We start from the raw sequence: 23,560 nt of genomic DNA, 5'->3' as shown, positions 1-23,560 counted from the left end.
TAATTAGCGACTACTCTGTAACATCCACTCCAGTCCTTAACACTTTTATTTACTCATTACTTTATTATTCTAGAGGAGTTTTATTCTGATCCTAACATTGACACTAATGATATACCACTATCAAAATTTTCCTTATTATCAAAACTTTATCAATTTCTTTTTTTTCTCCTAGAAACAGGGTCTCACTCTATCACCAAGGTTAGAGTGCAATGGTGTGATCATGACTCACTGCAGCTTTGACCTCCTGGACTTAATTGATTCTCCCGCCTCAGTCTCCTCAGTAGCTGGGACCACAGGTGCATGCCACCATGCTCAGCTCATTTTAAAAATTATTTGTAGAGATGAGATCTTGCTGTGTTGTTCAAGATGGTCTTGAACTCCTGGGCTCAAGCAGTCCTCCCACCTTGGCCTCCTGAAATGTCGGGATTATAGGCGTAAGCCACCATGCCTGGCCTGAAACTTTATCAATTTCTTGATCAGGGTATTATTTTTTATAAAATATAATGTTTTCAAAATTGCAAATTGGAAACTCTGGCCTTAAGTGCAGTGACAAAGGAAATGTCTTTTCCACCTCTGCCTTCTCCAGGATCCGTCACTTACACCATCACACCTTTACGCACTTCTGTGTTGGTCATCACGGAGGGGTAGTGAATCCTGATGCTGGAAGTTTGGGATCTGAAGCCAGGAGGACCCAGATACAAATCCCAGGTTTGCCTCAACTTCTGCGTCTGTAAAATGGGAATAAGAGTACCTACTTAATAGAGTAGCTGTGTGATTTCGGGAATTTACTTAAGCCTCACAAAGTTTGCTCACATGTAAATTGAGGCTATCAATAGTATCTAAGGAGTAAAGAAGGTGACACAAATAATGTGCTTACACAATGCCTAGCAAATTGTAACTAAGTAATAGCTATCACTTTTTCACAATTAATTACTTGTATTGCAGTAGGTTTGAACAACTCAAGAGAAGCGTTATGGGCCAATTCATCTTTTTTTTTTTCACTTGCAGATGGATACTGCCTCTTCATAAACAGCCTCTGTATGTCTTCTTTAACACTGCTGCTCCCAAGTAGGGTAAAAGTCTTGCATTAAATCTATTGCACATATGCTCATGAAAAGGTTAAGGTCAGCTGCCCCTGGAAGTTGACATTCCTGTTTTTGTCCCTCCCCGTCTGCACTTGGCCAGACTGCTATGCTCTGGAAGCACAAGTGTGAGGACTGGGGAGGGCTGGCAGGAGGCGAGTGAACTGCCACAGTTCAAGGTTGGGCACATGTTCCCAGGGCAGCCAGCAGGGACCTTCATTTTCATTAAAGTCATTCATAATTGTGCATACACTATTTGGGGTGTGAATACTGGTCTAACAGAAGGTGCCCCAAGTTTAGTATATGAGCTGCAAAGCCACCTCCAACCTGTGCAGGTAGGCAGCGTGTCATTTCTTACCCTGCTTCAGGGTTGCTCCTCCTGGCTTCCTGTAGGCAGCCCAAGAAGCCAGGAGCCACTAGGGCCAAGGGGGCAGCCCCAGCTCTTCACATGGAAAACAGGGTGGGAGGTTGCTGAGGGGCCCAGGGTGGATGCTGGTGCTGCTGTCACCTCTGACATGTCTCCAATGGCTCCCTGAGGTGACTGAGGCACATCCTCCACTGAGCCTGTCTTTATTCCATGGTGATAGCTACCCAAGCACACCCTTGCTTCCATGACAGCCACCACTGCTTTCTCAGGATCGGGTGAAGAAGTTCCTCTCCCAAGAGTGAGGCTCACCTCTGGGTGCTCCCAGCAGGTGGGCCTGGGTTCCCACTGCTACGATGCTTAACAGACAGACACAGTTCTTTGGTTGTGGTCACACATGGGCGCTTCTCCTAGTTCAGACTCTGCCACCCAAAGGGGCTGAACGGGGCCCATGTTGGAGGTGGGCCACTTCATGGCCCTGACTCTACAAACCCCTTCCCCTTCCAATTCTTGTCCCCTGCTCCTGCCTCTTTCTGCTCTCCTCCCTCCTGCTGCAACTCCCTCACTCCACGTAGGTGCTTCTAGACACATTCCAAAAACTGTGAATTGCTTCTCTTCGCCATCTTTTCTCCTCCTATGGAGCCTCTGCTATGTTGCCCAGGCTAGTCTCAAAATTCTGAGCTCAAGCTACCTGCCTGTAGTCCCACCTACTCAGGGGGCTGAGGTAGGAGAATCACTTGAGCCCGAGTGGTTGAGGCTACAGTGAGCTGTGACTGTGCCACGGCACTCCAGCCTGGGCAACAGTGTGACCCTGTCTCAAATCCATCCATCCATCCATCCATCCATCCATCCATCCATCCATCCATCCATCCGGAGGAGCTTTTTGGCTTACTAGCTTGTTAAAAAATTAGAGAATTAAGTAAGATTCAGGTCACAGTACTGTAAGATTTTAAAGAGTTAAAGGTAAGTGGGATGAGTTTGAAAAAGTTCTGCTGGTGAAGGGAATGTTTAGGAAGGACCTGAGAAGGCAGAAATGGGAAAAAAATATATATTTTCAAGGTCCCTTGGTTGGGCAATTTTAATTTAAGCAATAAACAATATCTACAAAACATTTAAAACAAAATATCACACACGCGAGATTGATAGTTTCCAGACCACTTAATTTTAACAATTAAAAGTTTTATTTAGTATCAATACAAATAATATTTTCACATTTTTCTACTAGAAAGATCTTACAGTAGTATTTAAAGCGAGATCAGTGAAATTGAGCATGTCAGTTGCTGTTTTAATTTTGTAACGTGACTGGCAAAGGGCTCCTGGTAGTACAAGTGTCAACTCTGCCATCTTCTTATTGTTTGGTTGTACTTGCTTTTTTTTTTTTTGAGATAGGTCTCACTCTGTCACCCAGGCTAGGGTGCAGTGGCGCAATCTCGGCTCACCGTAACCTCCATCTCCTGGGTTCAAGTGATTCTCCTGCCTCAGCCTCCCGAGGAGCTGGGACTACAGGTGCCCATCACCATGCCCAGCTAATTTTTGTATTTTTAGTAGAGACAGGGTTTCACCATGTTGGCCAGGCTGGTCTCAAACTCCTGGCCTCAAGTGATCCACCTGCTTCAGCCTCCTGGAGTGGTGGGATTACAGGTGTGAGCCACTGTGCTCGGCCTGTACTTGCAGTTTTAGTATTATCTTTTTTGTTTTTTTAAATAGCTTTGTTTTGATAAAATTCATATAATACACAATTTACACATTTAAAGTGTGCAATTCAAGGGTTTTTGGTAAATTACAATAACCTTCTGAAGTTGTGGTAAAATATATGTAACATAAAATTCGCCATTTTAACCACTTTTAAGTATACAATTCAGTGGCAGGAATTACATTCACAATATTGTACAACCATTACCACTATTTCCAAAACGTAATCATCCCAACTCTGTACCTATTAAACAATAACTCCCCATTCCTGCCACTCCCCTGCCCCTGGTAACCTCTAATATATTTTCTGTCTACAATTTTGCTTATTCTAGATATTTCATGTTAATAGAATCATACAATATTGGTCCTTTTAAAATCTTATTTCACTAGCATAATGTGTTCAAGGTTAATCCATATTGTAGCATGTATCAGAACTTCATTCCTCTTTATGGCTGAATCATATTCTACTGTATGTATATATCACATTATGTTTATCTGCTCATCTGTAGATAGACATGTGGGTTGTTTCTACCTTTTGGCTATTATGAATAATTCTGCAACGAACAATGAAGTACAACGATTTGTTTAAATCCCTCTTTTCAGTTCCTTTGGGTATAAGCCTACCATTAGAATTGCTGGGTAATTCTGTTTAGCTTTTGGAGGAACTGCCAGAATGGTTGCATCATTTTGCATTCCAACCAGCAATGTATGAGGGTTCCAATCTCTGATTATTATTATTTTTGAGACAGGGTCTTGCTCTGTTGCCCAGGTTGGAGTGCAATGGCATGTTCATAGCTCACTGCAACCATGAACTCCTGGGCTCAAGCAATCCTTCCACTTCAGCCTCCCAAGTAGCTGGAACTACAGGCACCCGTCACCATGCCTGGCTAATTTTCAAAATTTTTCTTTTGTAGAAATGGGGTCTTGCCATGTTGACCGGGCTGGTCTTGAACTCCTGGTTTCAAGGGATCCTCCCGCCTTGGCCTCCCAAAGTGCTAAGATTACAGGCATGAGTCACCACCCTCAGCCTAATCATTTAAAAATGTACAACTCATTGGCATTTAGTACATTCACAATGTTGTGCAACTACCACCTTTCTCTAGTTTTAAAACTTCTTTATCACCCTAGAAAAACGGTACTGTAAATAATCACTTAAATCACTTCCTGTTCTCTCCTCCATGCCCACCACCCTCATTCCCCTAGCAAGCACTGTATTAGTCCATTCTCACACTGCCATGAACTGCCCGAGACTGGGTAAATTTCTAAAGGAAAGAGGTTTAATTGACTCACAGTTCTCCATGGCTGGGGAGGACACAGGAGACTTACAATCATGGCAAAAAGGAAAGAAAACACATCCTTCCTGACACAGCAGCAGGAGGGAGAAGTGCTGAGCAAAGTGGGGAAAAGCCCTTTATAAAACCATCAGATCTCATGAGAATGCACTCACTACCACTATAACAGCATGCAGGAACCACCCCCATGATCTAATCACCTCCCACAAGGTCCTGCCCCCAACACATGGGGATTACAATTTGGATTACAATTCAAGATGAGATTTTGGGTGGGAACACAGCCAAACCATATTAATCACTAATCCACTTTCTGTCTCTATGGAGTTGCCTAAACATAGTATTGTTTTCTTTCACTTAATGTGATGCTTTTGAGGTTTATCCAAGCTGCAGCATGTTTCAGTATTTCATTCCTTTGTATGGCTGAATAATAGTCTGTTATATGTGTGTGTGTGTGTACCACAATTTGTTTATCCATTCATTCATTAATGGCCTTTTGGGTTGTTTCCACATTTTGGCTATTACAAATAATGCTGTTATAAACACTAGTGTACAAGCTTCTGTGTGGATGTATGTTTCATTTCTCTTGTATTTACACCTAGCAGTGGAATTGCTGGGTCATATGGTAACCTTTTGGGGAACTGCCAAACTTTTCTGTAGCAGCTGCACTATTTTGTATTCACCCAGCAATGTATGAAGTTTCTATTTTTTTTTACATCCTCCTTGACACTATCTTTAAAAATAAAAAATTATAGATTAGCCTGGCCAACATGGTAAAACCCCATCTCTACTAAAGATACACCAAAAAATTAGCCAGGTGTGGTGGCGGGTGCCTGTAAATCTCAGTTACTCAGGAGGCTGAGGCAGGAGAATCACTTGAACCTGGGAGGCAGAGGTTGCAGTGAGCCCAGGTCGCGCCACTGCATTCCAACCTAGGCAACAAGAGCGAAACTCCACCTCAAAATAATTATAATAATAAAATAAAAAAATTATAGGCATTTTAGTAGGTGTGATCATTGTGGTTTTGATTTGCATTTTTCTAATGATTAGTGATGTTGAGGATCTTTTCATATACTTGTTAGCCATTTCCATATCTTCTTTGGAGAAATGTCCATTCAAGTTCTTTGCCCAAACCTGGGTCTTTGTTGTTGTAAGAATTCCTGGGCCGGGCCGCGGTGGCCTCAAGCCTGTAATCCCAGCACTTTGGGAGGCCCGAGACGGGCCCGGCATCACACAGCGGTCAGGCGAGATCGAGACCATCCTGCCTAACACGGTGAAACCCGTCTCTAACTAAAAATATAAAAAAATAGCCGGGCGACGGTGGCGGGCGCACTGTAGTCCCAAGCTACTGGGAAGGCTGAGGCAGGAGAATGGCGTGAACACCAGGAAGCGGAGCTTCCAGTGAGTCTGAGATCCGGTCCAGCTGCACTCCCAGCCCTGGGCGACAGAGCAGACCGTCCTGTCTCAAAAAGAAAAAAAAAAAAAAAAAAAAAAAAAAGAATTCGCTTTATACTTCTGAACTGAATGCTAACACCTTTTGGCTGTTTTGGAAGGTCACTGTTGGCAGGCTTCTCCCTATGAGGATTCAGCAGTGAGGAAGCAGAGTATTCGGGGGACAACTGCTTCTTCTGGAGGGGAGAGAATGGGATGGAGTTCAACAGCAGCTCTTTATGTCAGACTTTTAGCAGGATTCAGCTTTATAAATATGCCTAAACAAACAAAATAACAGCAGATGATTATTTGTCAACTGACTTCAATCTGATGGACTACTCTAAATGGAAAGACATATACAAAAGAAGGATTAGATTCATATTTGTCCCTTCAGTCTATCTGTCCACTCTCATTTTGCAGCCAAATTAAGAATCAACTTTTGACTATCACAATACTGTATTACCTCTCCCTGGGTAACCAGGTCCTCACCACTTGGCCATTTCATGGTTCATTACTACTTCCATTAGAGATAGTCAGGGAAATGAAAAGAACTAAAATTACAAGAAAGCCATTTGGCACCTTTATGATATTGAAAGGTTTAGTGAGACAGGAAGTATAAACCACAGCCTGGAATGGAGTTCTTAAATTGACTGTGGATTTAAGTTATTATTTTCCACCTGCTCCTTTTATCCGTCATTCCTGCAAATGCTTCATACTTAAGAGGAAAAATAAATTTCTTAAACAAGATACAAAAGCATTAGCCATAAAGGGAAAATGTAATAAATGCAACTAAATTGACATTAAAAACTTCTGTTCATAAAGAAGATACCTTAAAGCAAATAAAAGACAACTTACACACCATAAGGAGGTATGTGTGACTTATATATCCAACAAAAAAATTGTTCTAATATAAAATATACAAAGAATGTCTATAAATCAGTAAGAAAATGAGAAATGAAAAAAAGCTAAACAAACAAAAATTTCACAGAACGGGAAAAAATATAGTCAATAAATATATGAAGAGACACTCAACCACACAGGTAATCAGAGAAATGCAAATCAAGATCACACCGAGAAGTCATTTTATAATCATTTGACTGGCAAAAATAATGAAGTCTGACTTCACTAATTGCTAGAGAAGATGGGAATCTAAAGAATCTCATATATTGCTGGTGGGAGTTTAATTTGGTACAGGCTTAGAAAACAATTTTGCCTTCCTCTGTAAAGCTGAACACTCACAATACTCTACCACCTAGAAATCCTATTCCTAAGTATATGCCAAGCTCTTGCCCATGCACACCACCAGGAGACATGAACAAGAATGTTTATAGCAGCCCTGTTTGTAACAGTCAGAGGCCCGTCATCGGAAGAGAGACATTCATCGTGGGATAGTCACACATGGAGTATTTACACAGTGGTACAAACAAGTGAACACAGTCAACAACACGGATGAACCTCAGTACTCCTGGGAAGTAACAGGTCATGTGTATGATTTTCCTGAGACAGTCTACACATACATAAGTATAGACATATATTTCTTATTTATGGCATCACAGTATTTCACCATTTTTTAATGGCACATACATACAATATAGTTTACAGGTGAGCTGTAGTTCTTTAACCAGTCTCCTATTGATGGATAGCTATGTTTGCCATGTTTTGCCATTTTTGTTTTTTTTGCTATTGCAAATAATGTTGCATGAGTGACACAATCACTGGAACCTGATAGCAATGTAACACATTATAATTTTGCAGTTATTATACCTGTGAGATAAAGTCCTGGAGGTGGGTTAAAGGACACATCACTTTGTAAATTTTTTTTTTTTTTGAGACAAGGTCTGGCTCTGTCACCCACGCTGCAGTGCAGAGAGGTGCGATCTCAGCTCACTGCAACCTCTGTCTCCTGGGCTCAAGGGATCCTCCTACCTCAGTCTCCCAAGTAGCTGGGACTACAGGCGCACACCACCACGCCCAGCTAATTTTTTGTGTGTTTTGTAGAGATGGGGTCTTGCCGTGTTGCCAAGGCTGGTCTCGAACTCCTGGGCTCAAGCGATCCTTCCACCTCACCCTACCAAAGTGCTGGGACTACAGGCATGAGCTTCTGCATTGGGCTGTAATTTTGATAGATGTTGGCAACTCGCCCTTTACTAGCAATGTATAAGAATATCTTTAACTTGTTCTTTGCATGACAGGGAATTAAGAATTTTTTGGCATGTGTGGGTTACAATACCCGGGCAAAAAACCAAACCAAACCAAAACACCCCCCTGACCCCCACAAAACCCAAATCAACCCACCAACCAACCAAAACTACCAACCCAACCCAACTAAACCCCAAGAAAGAAATAAGACCAGCTTCTTACTTGTTGCCTCTGAGTATAGGGTCTTCTCATCAACACTCTGAACATTACAGGAAACAAAAAATTTCCTTCCTTCAACTTTATCAAGTTGGCTATTTATCGTAACAGCAGAGCAAAGAGGGATAGGTCTGCAGAATAAAAGAAAAGGAAAAAAATCAGTTTTTATCTGACTTATGTAACATTAAAAGATGATCAAGTACATGACAAGGGGTAGAAATTTATGACACCTGACAACAAGTATTGACTGCCTTAAACAATATATTCCTCAAGGGCTCTGACACCAAGAGCCTCTCAAGCTCCCCTTCTCCCAAGCACCACTGCTCTCAGGTGGCTCCTGGGCTACAGTCCCTGGATGTCTCTCTGGGCTTGTTTCAAAGGGATCATCAGGAATTCCAGCTCTGTGATGGCAGAGACTATCCCATCTGGAGATCCACTGCAAAGTCCTAAGGGAGCTGAAATCCTTTAAAGAAGTGAAAACAGGGCCAACAGATGGTCCCAGGCAGCTTCTCTCATTTCTTCTGTCATAATCAACATTACTCATCCAATTCTGAGTAATGGTCACTAGACAGACACCTAATAACAACAAATTGCTGGTAACAGCTTACTGCTCTAAGTCAGTACTGTCCAATAGAACTTTCTGTGATGATACAAATGTTCCATATCTGAGCTGTCCAATATGGTAGCCACATGTGCCTAATGAGCACTTGAAATGTAGCTAGCATAACCGAGAAGTTGAGTCCTTAAATTTATTTAATTTGAATTAATTTATACTTAACTTTAAATAGCTACATGTGACTAGTGGCTACAGACGTTTCTAGGAATCCTGGAGATACATATCACAATGAAAAGGATATCTCTTTAAAGCTGAAATTTCAGTTGGTTGAAACAGAAGGTAGAGCACGGAAATGTGTTTCGTGCTCCTATGGTACTACCAAGCAGATGATGGAACAACTCCAGGTAGGAAGAAAGTTATCACTGTGATGATCTCTCTGCCCAGTTTTCCTTTCAATGACCTTTTAATACTTCCACTCCCATTAGCTTTTCCTTTGCTCTTTTGTTGAGCCAATTCAACATTTACTAAGAACCAGGGGACATCAGGTGTTCTCACCAGCCCAGAATCTCCCTTTTCTACTAACATGACTGTCTTCATTTATCCATCCCCTACCCTCCCTTCATTCTCTTCATCTCTCTCTTTGATACACTCATGTACCCGTTTTGTTAGGGAACCACCTCTCCCTCATTCTTAGCCCATGCAGGTTGACTGGCATTGAATAATGATCCCCCTACTCCACATACACATAGTGACCAGTTGTGGGGGTGGGCACAGGCTGAAACAGTCAATCCTGGAACTTGTGTTGGAGCCCCTGGGTTGGGTTCTTTTTCTCTGAGGTGCTAGGCTTACAAGACACAAGGCTGGCTGGCCTGGCTGGTGGCCATTGTGCCACTACACTGGGAAAGGCTACGGGAGGATGAAGCAGATCTAGAAGAAAATGTGGCTGAGATTCCTAATGACATCACTGAATACCTGCTCTCAGCCACACCTGACTTCTTAACCATACAAGCCAATATGTTCCCTTTTTTGCTTAAGCTAGTGAGAGTTAAGAGTTGCCCTTGTAACAGAAAGTCCTAGACTAGTAAAGAGACTAACAGAAAATGTTTCAGAAAATACAAAATAATGTAACAACTATAGAGCATAATTTTTCTGTTTTTTTTTTTTTTTTTTTTTTTTGAGACGGGAAGTCTCGTCTGTCACCAGGCTGAGTGGCTGTGGCCGGATCTCAGCTCATGCAAGCTCCGCCTCCCGGGGGTTCAGATTCTCCTGCATCAGCCTCCCGGGTAGGCTGGGGACTACATTGCGCCGCCGACCTCGGCCCGCTAGTTTTTTGTGTATTTTTAGTAGAGACGGGGTTTCACGTGCTAGGCCAGGATGGTCTCGATTCCTGTCCTCGTGATCGCCCGTCTCGGCTCCCAAAGTGTGGGATTACAGGCTTGAGCCACCGCGCCCGGCCTAGAGCATAATTTTTAAATGTAACTAATATTTAGGCACAGATCATTTGGTTGGGACAGGAAACTGGCTTAGCTTGTTTTCCTTCATTTAGCTAGACACTTAATTTGATTTGGATTAGAGGCAGAAAAGTGATTAACAAAAGATAAAAGAACATTTAAAAAGAAAAAAATTTTTTTTTTTTTTTTTGAGAAGAGTCTGCTCTGTTGCCCAGACTGTAGTGCAGTGGCCGATCCAGCTCACTGCAAGCTTCCACCTCCCCGGGTTTACGCCATTCTCCTGCTAGCCTCCCGATTAGCTGGGGACTACAAGCACAGCACCTCGCTCTGGCTAGTTTTTTGTATTTTTAGTAGAGACGGTGTTTCACCCGTTTAGCCAGGAGGTCTGAACTTCCTGACCTCGTGATCCGCCCGTCTCGGAGCCTCCAATAGTGCTGGGATTACAGGCTTGAGCACCGCGATCGGCCGAAAAAAATTTTCTTTTATTTGTTTATATATGTCTTACACACACAACCACACACACACACACACACACCAGAAAGGCATAAAAGCCAAAAGATAACTCTTTGAAAAGGACTAATAACTCTTGGCAAGATAGATCAAGACAATTGAGAAACAGCATCATAATACTATTGGGTCAAAAAAGAATATAGATTATAGCTGAATTTTTTAAAAAATTGAGAATATTTTGAATATTATGAATAACTTTATGTCAATACATTTGAAAATGCAGATGAAATAGAAAAAATTTCAAAAATTTATTAAAACTAAGAATAGGCCGGGCACGGTGGCTCAAGCCTGTAATCCCAGCACTTTCGGAGGCCGAGACGGGCGGATCACGAGGTCAGGAGATCAAGACCATCCTGGCTAACATGGTAAAACCCCGTCTCTACTAAAATACAAAAAACTAGCCGGACGACCTGGCGGGCGCCTGTAGTCCCAGCTACTCGGGAGGCTGAGGCAGGAGAATGGCGTAAACCCGGGAGGTGGAGCTTGCGGTGAGCTGAGATCCGGCCACTGCACTCCAGTCTGGGCAACAGAGCGAGACTCCGTCTCAAAAAATAAAATAAAATAAAATAAAACTAAGAATAAAACTATTAGAAAGCCTGAATAGTTAAGTAAAGAGGACACTGAGACTCTAAGAGGAAGGAGGAGTCTCACTCTGAAACGAGCTTGGGTCTCTAAATCACTTCATGGGGGTAAAACCCTCACTGACCAGGATAACCACATGGGACTATTAGGTAAACCAAAAAAGCCTATAGGTTTAAAGTAGTGAGATGTAGGAGTTACCCTAGCTAATGTTACTCTAATTTACTATAGTTTTTTTTTTTAAAGTTCTTTTATTTTTTTACCTCAAGTTCAATGTGGCCAGAACAGTGGCTTGTAAGGCTCTGATTCTGTATAATCTATTGAGACTTAATTTGTAAGCCAATACATGATCAATTTTTGCAAATGTGTGCTGGGAAAAAAAAAATTGTGCTGTTCTCTAATTATTGGATACAGACTTCTATGTTTGTCTAATAAACCATACTTGTTATCTTGTGGTGTTTAAGTTCTCCATTTTCTTTTTTTTTTTTTTTTTTTTTTTTGAGATGGAGTCTTGTTCTGTCACCCAGGCTGGAGTGCAGTGGTGCGATCTCAGTTCACTGCAACCTCTGCCTCCTGGGTTCAAGCGATTCTCCTGCCTCAGCCTCCCGAGTAGCTGGGATTACAGGCATGTGCCACCATGCCCAGCTAATTTTTTGTATTTCTAGTAGAGATGGGGTTTCACCGTGTTCGCTAGGATGGTCTCAATCTCTGATCTCATGATCCACCCCTTGGCCTCCCAAGGTGCTGGGATTACAGGCTTGAGCCACCGTGCCTGGCCTAAATCCTCCATTTTCTAATTGTTTTTTCTTTTTTCGGAGACAGGGTCTCAGTATGTTGCTCAGGCTGCAGTTCAGTGACTATTCACAGGAGTTATCATAGCACACTGCAGCCTTGAACCCCTGGACTAAAGCAATCCTCTGCCTTAGCCTCCCAAATAGCTGGGACTACAGACGTGCACCACCTCACTTGGCTCTGAATTTTTTTTTTTTTTGTCTGCTTGACCTATCAATAATTGAGAACAGGCTGGGCGCTGTGGCTCACACCTGTAATCCTAGCACTTTGGGAGGCCAAGGTGGGCAGATCACAAGGTCAGGAGACCAGCCTGGCCAGCATGGTGAAACCCTGTCTCTACTAAAAATAGAAAAAAATTAGCCAGGCATGGTGGCGGGTGCCTGCAGCTACTGGGGAGGCTGAGGCAGGAGAATTGCTTGAATCCAGCAGGCAGAGGTTGCCGTAAGCTGAGCTCGCACTGCTGCACTCCAGCCTGGGTCACAGAGATTCTGTGTCAAAAAAAAAAAAAAATTGAGAACAATGTGTTGGAATCTCCCACTATATAAAGGTGGATTAGTCAACTTCTCCCTATGATTATATCAATTTTATTTATACTCTTTATTAGATGCATATTTAGAATTACCTACTATTGAACTGAATCTTTTATTATTACAAAGTAGCCTTCTCCATCCCCAATATTACTTTTTTGACAGTTAACTATTTTTCTGATCCCAGCTTTCTTCTGGTTAACTTCTGTGTAGCATATTTTCTCTTTCTTTTAAACTTTTTGGTGTCATTTAAAAAATATGCCTCATATAGTTTCTAGTTTTTTACATTTAAAAATTCAATTTTATAATCTGTCTTTGAACTGATGGTTTGGTCTATTTATAGAGAGTCATTACTGATTTATTTAGACTTATTCCTATCCTCTGATTTAGGCTTATTTGACTTGCTTTTTCTAACCATTTTTTCCTTGCTTTTTAAAAAATTGAGTTTTACTACTTGTTTGATCTTGTACTGTTTTAGATATTATACACTCATTTTCTCTTAATCATTCTCTACACTGAAAAATATGAGGATATATAAACATTAACTCTGTTCATCTCCTCCCAAACTACATGCTATTGTTATCCAGTATTTTAGCTGTCCTTTTGTTAATCACTATAATTTATTTACTGTAAATTTTAATTTTTATTATTTTTAGAGACGGGTTCTCCATCTGTCCCTCAGGCTGGAGTGCAGTGGCGCACTCATAGCTTACTGCAACCTTGAACTCTTGGGCTCTAGCGATCTTCCTGCCTCAACCTCCCAAGTAGCTAGGACCACAGGCACGAGCCACTACAACACACCAATCCTCAGAATTTAGACATCAACATTTATGCTTACAGACTCTATTTAGATTTTAGTTATCTACATGTTTACCAATTCATTTGCTCATGATTCCTGCTTTCATCCTCCTGCCTGTTGGGATTGCTTTCCTTCTTTCTAAAGTCCACCATTTAGGAGCTCCCTGGGTGTTGTCCTGCTGTTCCATAAATTCTCTCCATTTGTTTGAATGACAGCACCTTCATTTTGCCCTCATTTTTGAACTTTAGCTGTGCGGAGAGCATGATTTTAGATTGACATTTTCTTTCGGCAGATGTTTTATTGTCTTCTGGCTTCTACTGTTGCTACTGAGAGGTTTACTGCCAGTGTAACGGTGCCCTCTTGCTTCTAAAAAGAGTGCTCTGCAATGGCTGCTCTGTCTTAGCTCTGCTTTTAAGATCTCTGTCTTAAGTATTCTCCAATTTCTCTATAATGTCTCTAGATATACTTTTAAAATCTAGCTTGATATATATTGCTTTCTATATTGTCAATTCATGATTTTCTTTAGTTCTTGAATATGCTGACCCATTATTTCCTTAAATACTCGGATCTCTTTGATTCTCTTTATTCTATTTTTCTAGGACTCTAATTAGCATGTTAGATCTTTTTTTTTTTGTCCACTATAGCTTACGCTCTCTATATTTTCCATTTCCTTTTTTCTCTGTGCTGGATTCAGGGTAGTTTTTTTTCCTCTCTCTCTCTCTGCTAAATCTAGATCTGAAAATAATAATTAAAAAACTTCATTTAGGCCAGGCATGGTGGCTCACGCCTGTAATCCCTGCACTTTGGGAAGCCGAGGAGGATGGATCATGAGGCCAGGAGTTCGAGACCAGCCTGACAAACATGGCAAAACCCCATATCTACTAAAAATACAAAAATTAGCCGGGCATGGTGGTATGCGCCTGTAATCTCAGTGACTCAGGAGGCTGAGGCAGGAGAATCACTTGAACCTGGGAGGTGGAGGTTGCAGTGAGCCGAGATTGCACCACTGACTCCAGCCTGGGTGACAGAGAGACTCCGTCTCAAAAAAAAAAAAAAAAGCTTCATTTAACATATTAAGCTGCTAGCTCTAAATATATTAACTGTGATCCTCAAAGTATCTTTTTAAGAAAATTATTATTGTCTTTGGTTAATGGATGAGGAAACTGAGGCCCAGAGAGGTTAGGTAATTTGCTAAAGCTATATGGCTATTTGGTGGCACACGTCATCAGTCTGATTCAAAGTTCTGCTTCCCATTTTGCACTTGAGCTTGTTTCATCTGTCAAATGACTTAGTTGAGGTGGGCATGTTGATGCATTTATGGGATATATCTCAGTATCACACTAGAACAATGGGTGACTAATTTAGTGTTTTTAGTAATACAACCACCACCACCATCACTGAGCATATGGATCTGATAAATGAACTCTTGATTAAATTTCAGTGGAAGGGGAAAATAACTTGTAGGGAGAAACGATTTGAAGGTTTACTGGACTGTGAGATTATAAAAATCATGAGAGTTTGTATTAGTTTGTTTTCATGCTACTATAAAGAACTACCTGAGACTGGGTAATTTATAAAGAAAAGAGGTTTAAGGCCGGGCGCGGTGGCTCAAGCCTGTAATCCCAGCACTTTGGGAGGCCGAGAAGGGCGGATCACGAGGTCAGGAGATCGAGACCATCCTGGCTAATACGGTGAAACCCCGTCTCTACTAAAAAATACAAAAAACTAGCCGGGCGACGAGGCGGGCGCCTGTAGTCCCAGCTACTCGGGAGGCTGAGACAGGAGAATGGCGTGAACCCGGGAGGCGGAGCTTGCAGTGAGCTGAGAGCCGGCCACTGCACTCCAGCCTGGGCGGCAGAGCAAGACTCCGTCTCAAAAAAAAAAAAAGAAAAGAGGTTTAATTGACTTACGGTTCTGCATGGCCGGGGAGGCTTCAAGAGACAATCATGGTAAAGGTGAAGGGGAAGGGGAGGCAAGACACATTTTACATGGCGGCAGGGGGGAGAGAGGGAGAGAGAGAGAGAGAGAGAGAGAGAGAGAGAGGAGAGGGGATGAGGGGAGAGAGAGAGAGAGATGATGGAGAGAGAGAGAGAGAGAGAGAGAGAGCGCGAGAGCGAGCGAGCATGCACACAAGGGGGGCTCTGTCAAATGCTTTTATTTATTTATTTATGAGATGGAGTCTTGCTCTGTTGCCCAGGCTGGAGTGCAGTGGCACAATCTCAGCTCACTGCAACTCCCAGATTCAAGTGATTGCCTGCCTCAGCCTCCCGAGTAACTGGGATTATAGGCATACACCACAATACCTAGCTAATTTCTTTTTTATTTTTAGTAGAGATGGGGTTTCACCATCTTGGTCAGGCTGGCCTTGAACTCCTGACCTCAGGTGATCTACCCACCTTGGCCTCTCAAAGTGCTGGGATTACAGGCGTGAGCCATAGTGCCCGGCCTGCCAAACACTTTTAAACCGTCAGATTTCGTGAGAACTCACTATCACTAGAACAGCATGGGGGAAACTGCCCCCATGATCCAGTCACCTCTCACCAGGTCCCTCCCTTGACACATGGGGATTACAATTCTAGATGAGATTTGGGTGGGGACACAAAGCCAAACCATATCAAAGTTACAAAATGTCTAACTAAATTTTTAGTGAAAATAAAGGATTTAATTGTGCTTTTTTTTTTGTTTTTTTTTGAGATGGAGTCTCACTGTGTTGCCCAGGCTGGAGTGTAGTGGCACGATCTCGGCTCACTGCAACTTCCATCTCCCAGGTTCAAGCAATTTTTCTGCCTCAACCTCCCAAGTAGCCCGGCCTTAATTGTGCATTTTAAAGGAACAAGCGCCGGGCGCGGTGGCTCGTACCTGTAATCCTAGCACTTTGGGAGGCTGAGGTGGGTGGATCACCTGAGGTCAGGAGTTTGAGACCAGCCTGGCCAACGTGGTGAAACCCTGTCTCTACTAAAAATACAAAAATTAGCCAGGTATGGTGGCCTACACCTGTAATCCCAGCTACTTGGGAGGCTAAGGCAGGAGAATCGCTTGAACCCAGCAGGCAGAGGTTGCAGTGAGCCAAGATTGCGCCACTGCACTCCAGCCTGGGTGGCAGAGTAAGACTCTGTCTCAAAAAAAAATAAATAAAATAAAATAAATAAATAAATAAAGGAAGGAAGAATCTTCCAGAATGTGTTGGCTACAAATTAGAAACACAGTGCCACAAGATTATTAAAGTGATCTGAGCTTCTGATAAAAGAAATACAGAATGAAAAGCAATCGAAACTCTAAAAGCAAACAAAACCAGAAGCCTAGGGATTGTCATTTTCCCTTTTCAAGAAAACTATTGAAAGCATTTTAAAACTTTGTTTTAAATTCTTGCAGTGGAGTGATATTTAGAAGTAACTCCTGAGTTATCTATCCACAAGAATTCACATTTACCCCTCTTGTTCTTACATCAGTCAGGTATCAAAGAAACCTTTCTATATAGACTGCCCACAAGGTGGGGTAGTTATAATAGGAAAATGGAGAGAAAATGACATTTCACAGTTTTTGAGTTTCTAGTAAATTCAGAGGAAAGGTTCTGACCTTTACCAGCCTACCTTTTTATCAGGGTAATCTCTTCAGTTCTATATTTCTGTTCACCTTCAGCTGTGTTTAAATAGTCCTTTAACATATTCACTGAGGTATTTTTTTTTTTGTTTTTCAAAACAATTACACTTTCAATTACTTTTTTTTTTTTTTTGAGATGGAGTCTCACTCTGTCGCCCAGGCTGGGGTGCAATGGAGCAATCTCGGCTCACTGCAACCTCCACTTCCCGGGTTCAAGTGATTCTCCTGCCTCAGCCTCCCAAGTAGCTGGGATTACAGGTGCATACCACCACACCCAGCTAATTTTTGCATTTTCAGTAGAGACAGGGTTTCACCATGTTGGTCAGGCTGGTCTCAAACTCCTTACCTCATAATCTGCCCACCTCAGCCTCCCAAAATGTTGGGATTACAGGCGTGAGCCACCATGCCCGGCCTACACTCTCATTTCTAAAAGTTTGTTAGGTTCCGTGGCAAACCTGCCTAATAATTTTTATAGTTTATTGTTGTTTTCTCTTTTGTGATTTCATCTTTTATTTATTTATTTTTTGATGGAGTATCGTTCTGTCGCCCAGGCTGGAGTACAGTGGCACAATCTTGGCTCACTGCAGCCTCCATCTCCCAGGTTCAAGTGATTCTTCTGCCTCAGACCCCCAAATAGCTGGGATTACAGGCATGTGCCACCACACCTGCGTAATCTCTGTATTTTTAGTAAAGTCAAGGTTTCGCCATGTTGGCCAGGCTAGTCTTGAACTCCTGACCTCAGGTGTTCCACCCGCCGTGGCCTCCCAAAGTGCTGGGATTACAGGCGTGAGCCACCGTGCCCAGCCTCATCTTTTATTTCTTTAAATATCTCATACTTTATTCATTTATATTGTGTATTTGATTATCATGATATCTTAGATCCCTGAGGTCTAAATCTTATTATTGTTTCTGTTGATAGTCACCCTTGGTAGTTTCTTTCTTTGTGTATTTGGTACAGGATCTACTTGTTTTGAAGGAGGAATGTCCTTTAGCATTTCTTGTTTGCCATGTTGCATGAAGAAATAGAATCAGGAGCTTCTCAACTCATGTGTCATGAATGGGTCATTGGCATGCTGAGATACTTACCCTTTCAGCTAGCTAGTCATCACTAGTTATGACCTGCTTTGTCTATTATCTTAATGTGCTAGGCACAAGGAAATAATCAAGTGGGATATTTGGATCAGAGGGCTGGAAATTATTTGAAATCATTAAGGAATAATCTTGCTTCTTAAAGGAAGTAAGGTAGATTAAGGCATCTGATGATTAATTGACACTGCAAATTATTTTCTTTTTTTTTGACACTGCAAATTATTTTCCATTAAAATATAATCCCAGGTTGTTACCTGTAGCATCCTGAGTCAAGTAATCATATTAAATTTAATGTTATTATTACTACTATTATGAACCCAAATAACTGTATACAAAAAAACAGAGCCTGATAAATATTAAATTCTAAACTACTTATAAAATCCAATACTTTTTTCTAGTCTTTAGTCATCACCTAACAGAAGACAATAGAAGCTGTGTTATAGTGAAAAGTATCAGATTTGGTGTCATAAGATGTGAGCTCTAATCCTGACTAAATTGCTCTCTATCCATATGACTTCAGGTAAAACTTCTTTTCAGTATGTTTTCCAGTTGTGGGGAACAAATGAACAGCAATGCAACTGACTTTTGTGGATGGTTTATTGGGTGGGCCAAACACAAAGCATAGAGTTTGGCAGGTTCTGTTTCCCATTTTGCACTTGAGTATGTGGAGTATGTGCTTAAGACAAAAACACTTTTTGAGATAAACCGCAATCTAAATACTTTGTTTCAGCTTGTTTTCAAAGTAACCTTCTACATTGATTTTTTAGGAAGGATATTGTACTTCATTATTCAACTTTATTTGAACATGAAAAAATATTTTAAAACATGGGACATGGAAAATATTAAAATGTAATTTTAATATATTCTTTATCATGTTAAGAAAACCCAGATTTCTAGAATCTAATTTATAGTCATAACTAATATGAAATATTGACCATCTGTAAATATGTCAACTTTCCCCAAATTAATCTCTAGAATCAATGTAACTGCTATTAAAATAATTAAAAGGAGGTACAATGACAATCTGGGTTTAAACGTTAAAAAGCTAAGGCATAACTAGGAATAGAAAGAAAGTCTCTCAACATAATAAAGGCTATTTATGAAAGCCCTACAACTAACATCATGCTAAATGGTAAAAGAGTAAAACCTTTTTCTTTAAGATCAGAAACAAGACAAGGATGCCCACTTTTGCCACTTCTATTCTACATGGTACTAGAAGTCCTAGCCAGAGCAATTAGGCAAGAAAAAGAAATCAAAGGTATTCAAATTGGAAAGGAAGAAGTACAAAGATCTGTTTACAAATGACATGACTTTGTATATAGAAAATCCTAAAGATTCCACAAAAACCTGTTAGAATGAATAAACAAATTCAGCAAAGCTGCAAGATGTAAAATCAACACAGAAAAATCAATTGCATTTCTATACACAAACAATGACTAATCCAAAAAGGAAATTAAGAAAACGATTAAGGCCAGGTACAGTGACTCACTTCTGTAATCCCAGCACTTTGGAAGGCCAAGGCAGGTGGATCACTTGAGGCCAGGAGTTTGAGATCAGCCTGGCCAACAAAGTGAAACACTGTCTCTACTGAAAAATACAAAAAGTTAGCCAGATGTGGTGGTGCGTGCCGGTAATACCCGCTACTTGGGAGGCTGAGGCATGAGAATAGCTTGAACCTGGGAAGTGGATGTTGCAATGAACAGAGATCATGCCACTGCACTCCAGCCTAGACAACAGAGTGAGACTCTGTCTCAAAAAATAATGATAATAATAAAAATAAATTAAAATTTTTTTAAAATCAAAAAGAATAAAATACTTAGGAATAAACTTAACCAAAGAGCAAAAGTCTTATACACTGAAAACCACAAAACATTGATGAAAATAATGAAAGACACAAACAAATGGAAAGACATCTATGCTTGTGGACTGAAAAGACTTGGGTGTGTGTGTTTACAGTTGGGGTCTTGCTTTGTTGCCCACCCTGGAGTGCAGTGGCATGATCCTAGCTCACTGTAGCCTTGAACTCCTGGGCTCAAGCAATCCTCTCAAGAAGCTAGGACTACAGATGTGCACTGCTGGGCCCAACTAAATTTTTAAAAAATTAATTTTGTTACGTAGTTGATGTTGGTGCTCCACCTAGAGCCCCTTGGATCCTTTCTTCACTTATTTTGGTTATCTTCCCTAGAGTCTGCTTTGCTCAAACACAGAGACCCTTAGAAGTACTTGGAACTTTACGGTCCCTCGGATGGCCCCGATCCCATGACTGATACATGTGAGAGTATGAAGACTCTAGCTCCCTCATCTGAGATACAGACAATTCTGAGGCATAAATTTCATTCTAGAGCTCCCTTGTATGATCCAGCTAAAGCTATGTTTTGCTGGACTTTTGAGAGTTCAGCCTTGGTTGACTTCTTCATATTCCCTGTCCTGCCTCTCCCAATCCCTTGCTAGTTTCCTCTGGGAGCACTTCTTTAATAATCACTTGAACACAAATTATGCTCTCAAGATCTGCAACTGGGAACCTGACTTAACAACACCTAAGGATAAATAGAGAATTACTATGAATTTACCTTTTATAATTGATGTTGAGATTGGCAGTCATGACGACTCCCCCAGCCATCAATGCACACATACCAACAGTAGTATCAATCATGGTTGCAATGGCACCTCCATGAACGAATCTGGTTACAACAGGAGTGGAGGAGAAATGTTTTCAGAAGTTCTGAAGATAGAGAGCCTCTTGAAAGAGAGAAATTATCCAAGCATCTTCACACAATTTACTTATGAAAGGTCCACTTAGCCCATGTTCAGCATACTGAATGCCAAACACTATTTATGTCCCCAACTTTATTTTGTTCACAGCATAACAGTATAGTCTTAAGTATCTGTAATAAAACCAGAACTTAATAGTAACCAGATCACAAGCAAACAAAAAGCTAAAATATAATTTAGAACATTTATATTATGTTTTTATTATTAGTCAAGTGTGGTGTCATGTGCCTGTAGTCCCGGCTACTCGGGAGGCTGAGGTGGGACGATCGTGTGAGCCCAGGAGTTCGAGGCTGCAGTGAGCTATGATCATGCCACTGCACTTCAGCCTGGGCAACATAGCAAGACCTTGTCTCACAAAACAAAACAAACTATACATACTCATTGTTTAGAAATTTAGGTAATGCAAATATGAAAAAAAGAAAAAAAAATTTAAGACCCATAATACTACCCAGTCAGTGACAAGACACTGTTAACACATTAATGATATGCTCTCAAACTATACTCTGTTGCCCTATGCCCTATAATATAATGCTCTTTAATATATTAAATATTTAATCAATATTAATAATATAGATAAGATGTTCTTTAATAATGTATTATAAACATCTTTCCATGTCAATAAATATACATCTACATGACCATTTGAAAATCTTCATTGTAGTCCATGGACAGGACACATGGTGGCACTGTAAGATAACATTTTTTTAGATCCACACTTTCAGGCTATCATTCTTACCCAGGTGGTCCTTCCAGGTAAGGGCCTCCTTGAAATAAGCAAACCATCCTTTTCTCGACGTCACTGTAGAACATCACGTATTCAAAGCCCAGGCCATCATCAAAGCTTCTGGTGAAGAGCTGGGTCTGTGACATTTGTTCTTCTTTCATAAGCTTTGGGTCTATAGAAAATGAGGTGGATGGCAAATGAGAACCAAGGGTGAGAGAAATGCCACGGCAGAGCCAAGCACCTGTACCCTGCTAGAATCACATGTCAATGGATGATTGACTCAAATGTCCACAGGGTGCAGAATTAAAAGGAATGGGAAGGTCTCAATGAAACAGAAGATAGGATCTTTGCCCTTGTGGAATTAACAGTCCAACTGGGGACAGAGTCAAACAGACATGAAATCAAATCAAAGTACCCACACATGGCAATCAGGAATACAGTATATAAATGCTAACAATATACTGAATAAAATGGTACGGTAACGACAGAAACCCTTCTTGGAAGAACTGTGGTTTAAATGCAATTTACAGAAAATAAAAAATGTAACAGAAAGGAGGTTTCCCTGGCAGACATGAGTTTAGCCCGAATCAGCAACGGGGTCAGTTCAGCCCAGTACTCATGTGATTGTGACTCTAAGCCCCCAAAACTGGCAGTTAGAACCATTAGGGTTCATGAAATCAGATTGTGGGTTGTAATCAGGCTTTTTTTTTTTGGACGGAGTTTTGCTTATTGCCCAGGCTGTAGTGCAAAGGCGTGATCTCAGCTCACTGCAAACTCCGCCTCCCGGGTTCAAGCGATTCTCCTGCCTCAGCCTCGCGAGTAGCTAGGATTACAGGTGCCCACCACCACGCCCGGCTAATTTTGTATTTTTAGTAGAGACAGGGTTTCTCCATGTTGGTCAGGCTGGTCTTGAACTCCCGAACTCAGGGATCCGCCTGCCTCGGCCTCCCAAAGTGCTGGGATTACAGGCGTGAGCCACAGTGCCCGCCCGTTTACCAGGCTTTAAAAAGAAACAGAACACTTAGATAACAGAACCATATACTCTGGGTAAGTAATAGTGCACTTGTTTAGACAGTTTTTTTTTCACTTACAAAACTGTGAGCAAGTTGGGGGAACTGGACTGAGTCAAAATATAGGTCACTTCAAAATAAAGATTGAAAGCCATTGCTCTCAAGAAATGGTGCATTTATCCTTTTGTATCTGTTTTAAAATTTAATCTCCCTACTCACCTTTCTTTCATATCTCATTATGATTTGCCATATGTAAAACTGTTTCTTTCTATTGAATTTATATTTACAAATGTGGAAAAGGATACAGATGAGAAGATCCAGGAGAAGTGGGGAGAGGGACAGGAAGGATGCCTTTTACTTAGGTCATGAGCATCCCAGGGCAGGCACCCTGTCTTTTAGACCTTGCATACCCAACAAATGGCACAGATGTGCACATACTATATACACTTAAGCAGCTGTTGAGTGAATTGATGGTTTAGAAGGCCAGACAAGGAAACTTAACGTTGGGGATCAGTATTATGGTGCAGTGGAAAGAACCTCGGCCCGTGAGTTGGGAAAATTAAATTATTGGCCTACCTCTGGCCTAGAACTCACTCTTTTGCACCGTACTTTATCCATACAATGAGGAGATAAAATAAAATGAGCTCTAAGATCTCTTCCGGCCGGGTGCGGTGGCTCACGCTTGTAATCCCAGCACTTTGGGAGGCCGAGGAGGGCGGATCACGAGGTCAGGAGATCAAGACCATCCTGGTGAACACGGTGAAACCCCGTCTCTACTAAAAATACAAAAAATTAGCCGGGTAAGATGGCAGGCACCTGTAGTCCCAGCTACTCAGGAGGCTGAGGCAGGAGAATGGCCTAAACTCGGGAGGCGGAGCTTGCAGTGAGCCGAGATCATGCCACTGCACTCCAGCCTGGGCAACAGAGCGAGAACCCGC

The 23,560-nt window shown here is 41.5% G+C and overlaps 1 protein-coding gene across 8 annotated transcripts in view; it reads right to left on the bottom strand.

Annotated features, from left to right (window-relative positions):
• Nucleotides 1-23,560, bottom strand: part of THEM4 (thioesterase superfamily member 4) — a 46,856-nt gene that overhangs the window by 4,741 nt on the left and 18,555 nt on the right. For 3 of the 8 annotated variants that reach the window (XM_017877631.1, XM_017877629.1, XM_017877630.1), the window contains exons 3-6: nucleotides 21,625-21,784; nucleotides 20,687-20,797; nucleotides 8,220-8,344; nucleotides 601-751 (exon numbers count right to left, since the gene is read on the bottom strand). In XM_017877631.1, coding sequence (XP_017733120.1) covers nucleotides 601-751; nucleotides 8,220-8,344; nucleotides 20,687-20,797; nucleotides 21,625-21,784 — 547 coding nt within the window. Of the gene's footprint in view, nucleotides 1-383; nucleotides 752-5,953; nucleotides 6,137-7,928; nucleotides 7,970-8,219; nucleotides 8,345-20,686; nucleotides 20,798-21,624; nucleotides 21,785-23,560 lie in introns of those variants that run through there. The other 5 variants (XM_017877633.1, XM_017877632.1, XM_017877635.1 and 2 more) reach the window with 5 other exon arrangements.

Source organism: Rhinopithecus bieti, unplaced genomic scaffold, assembly GCF_001698545.2.
Source record: "Rhinopithecus bieti isolate Rb0 unplaced genomic scaffold, ASM169854v2 scaffold_10548, whole genome shotgun sequence".
Classification (NCBI taxonomy): domain Eukaryota; kingdom Metazoa; phylum Chordata; class Mammalia; order Primates; family Cercopithecidae; genus Rhinopithecus; species Rhinopithecus bieti.
Note: the sequence above shows the minus strand (reverse complement) of the source record. Positions and strands in the feature narration are given on the sequence as shown.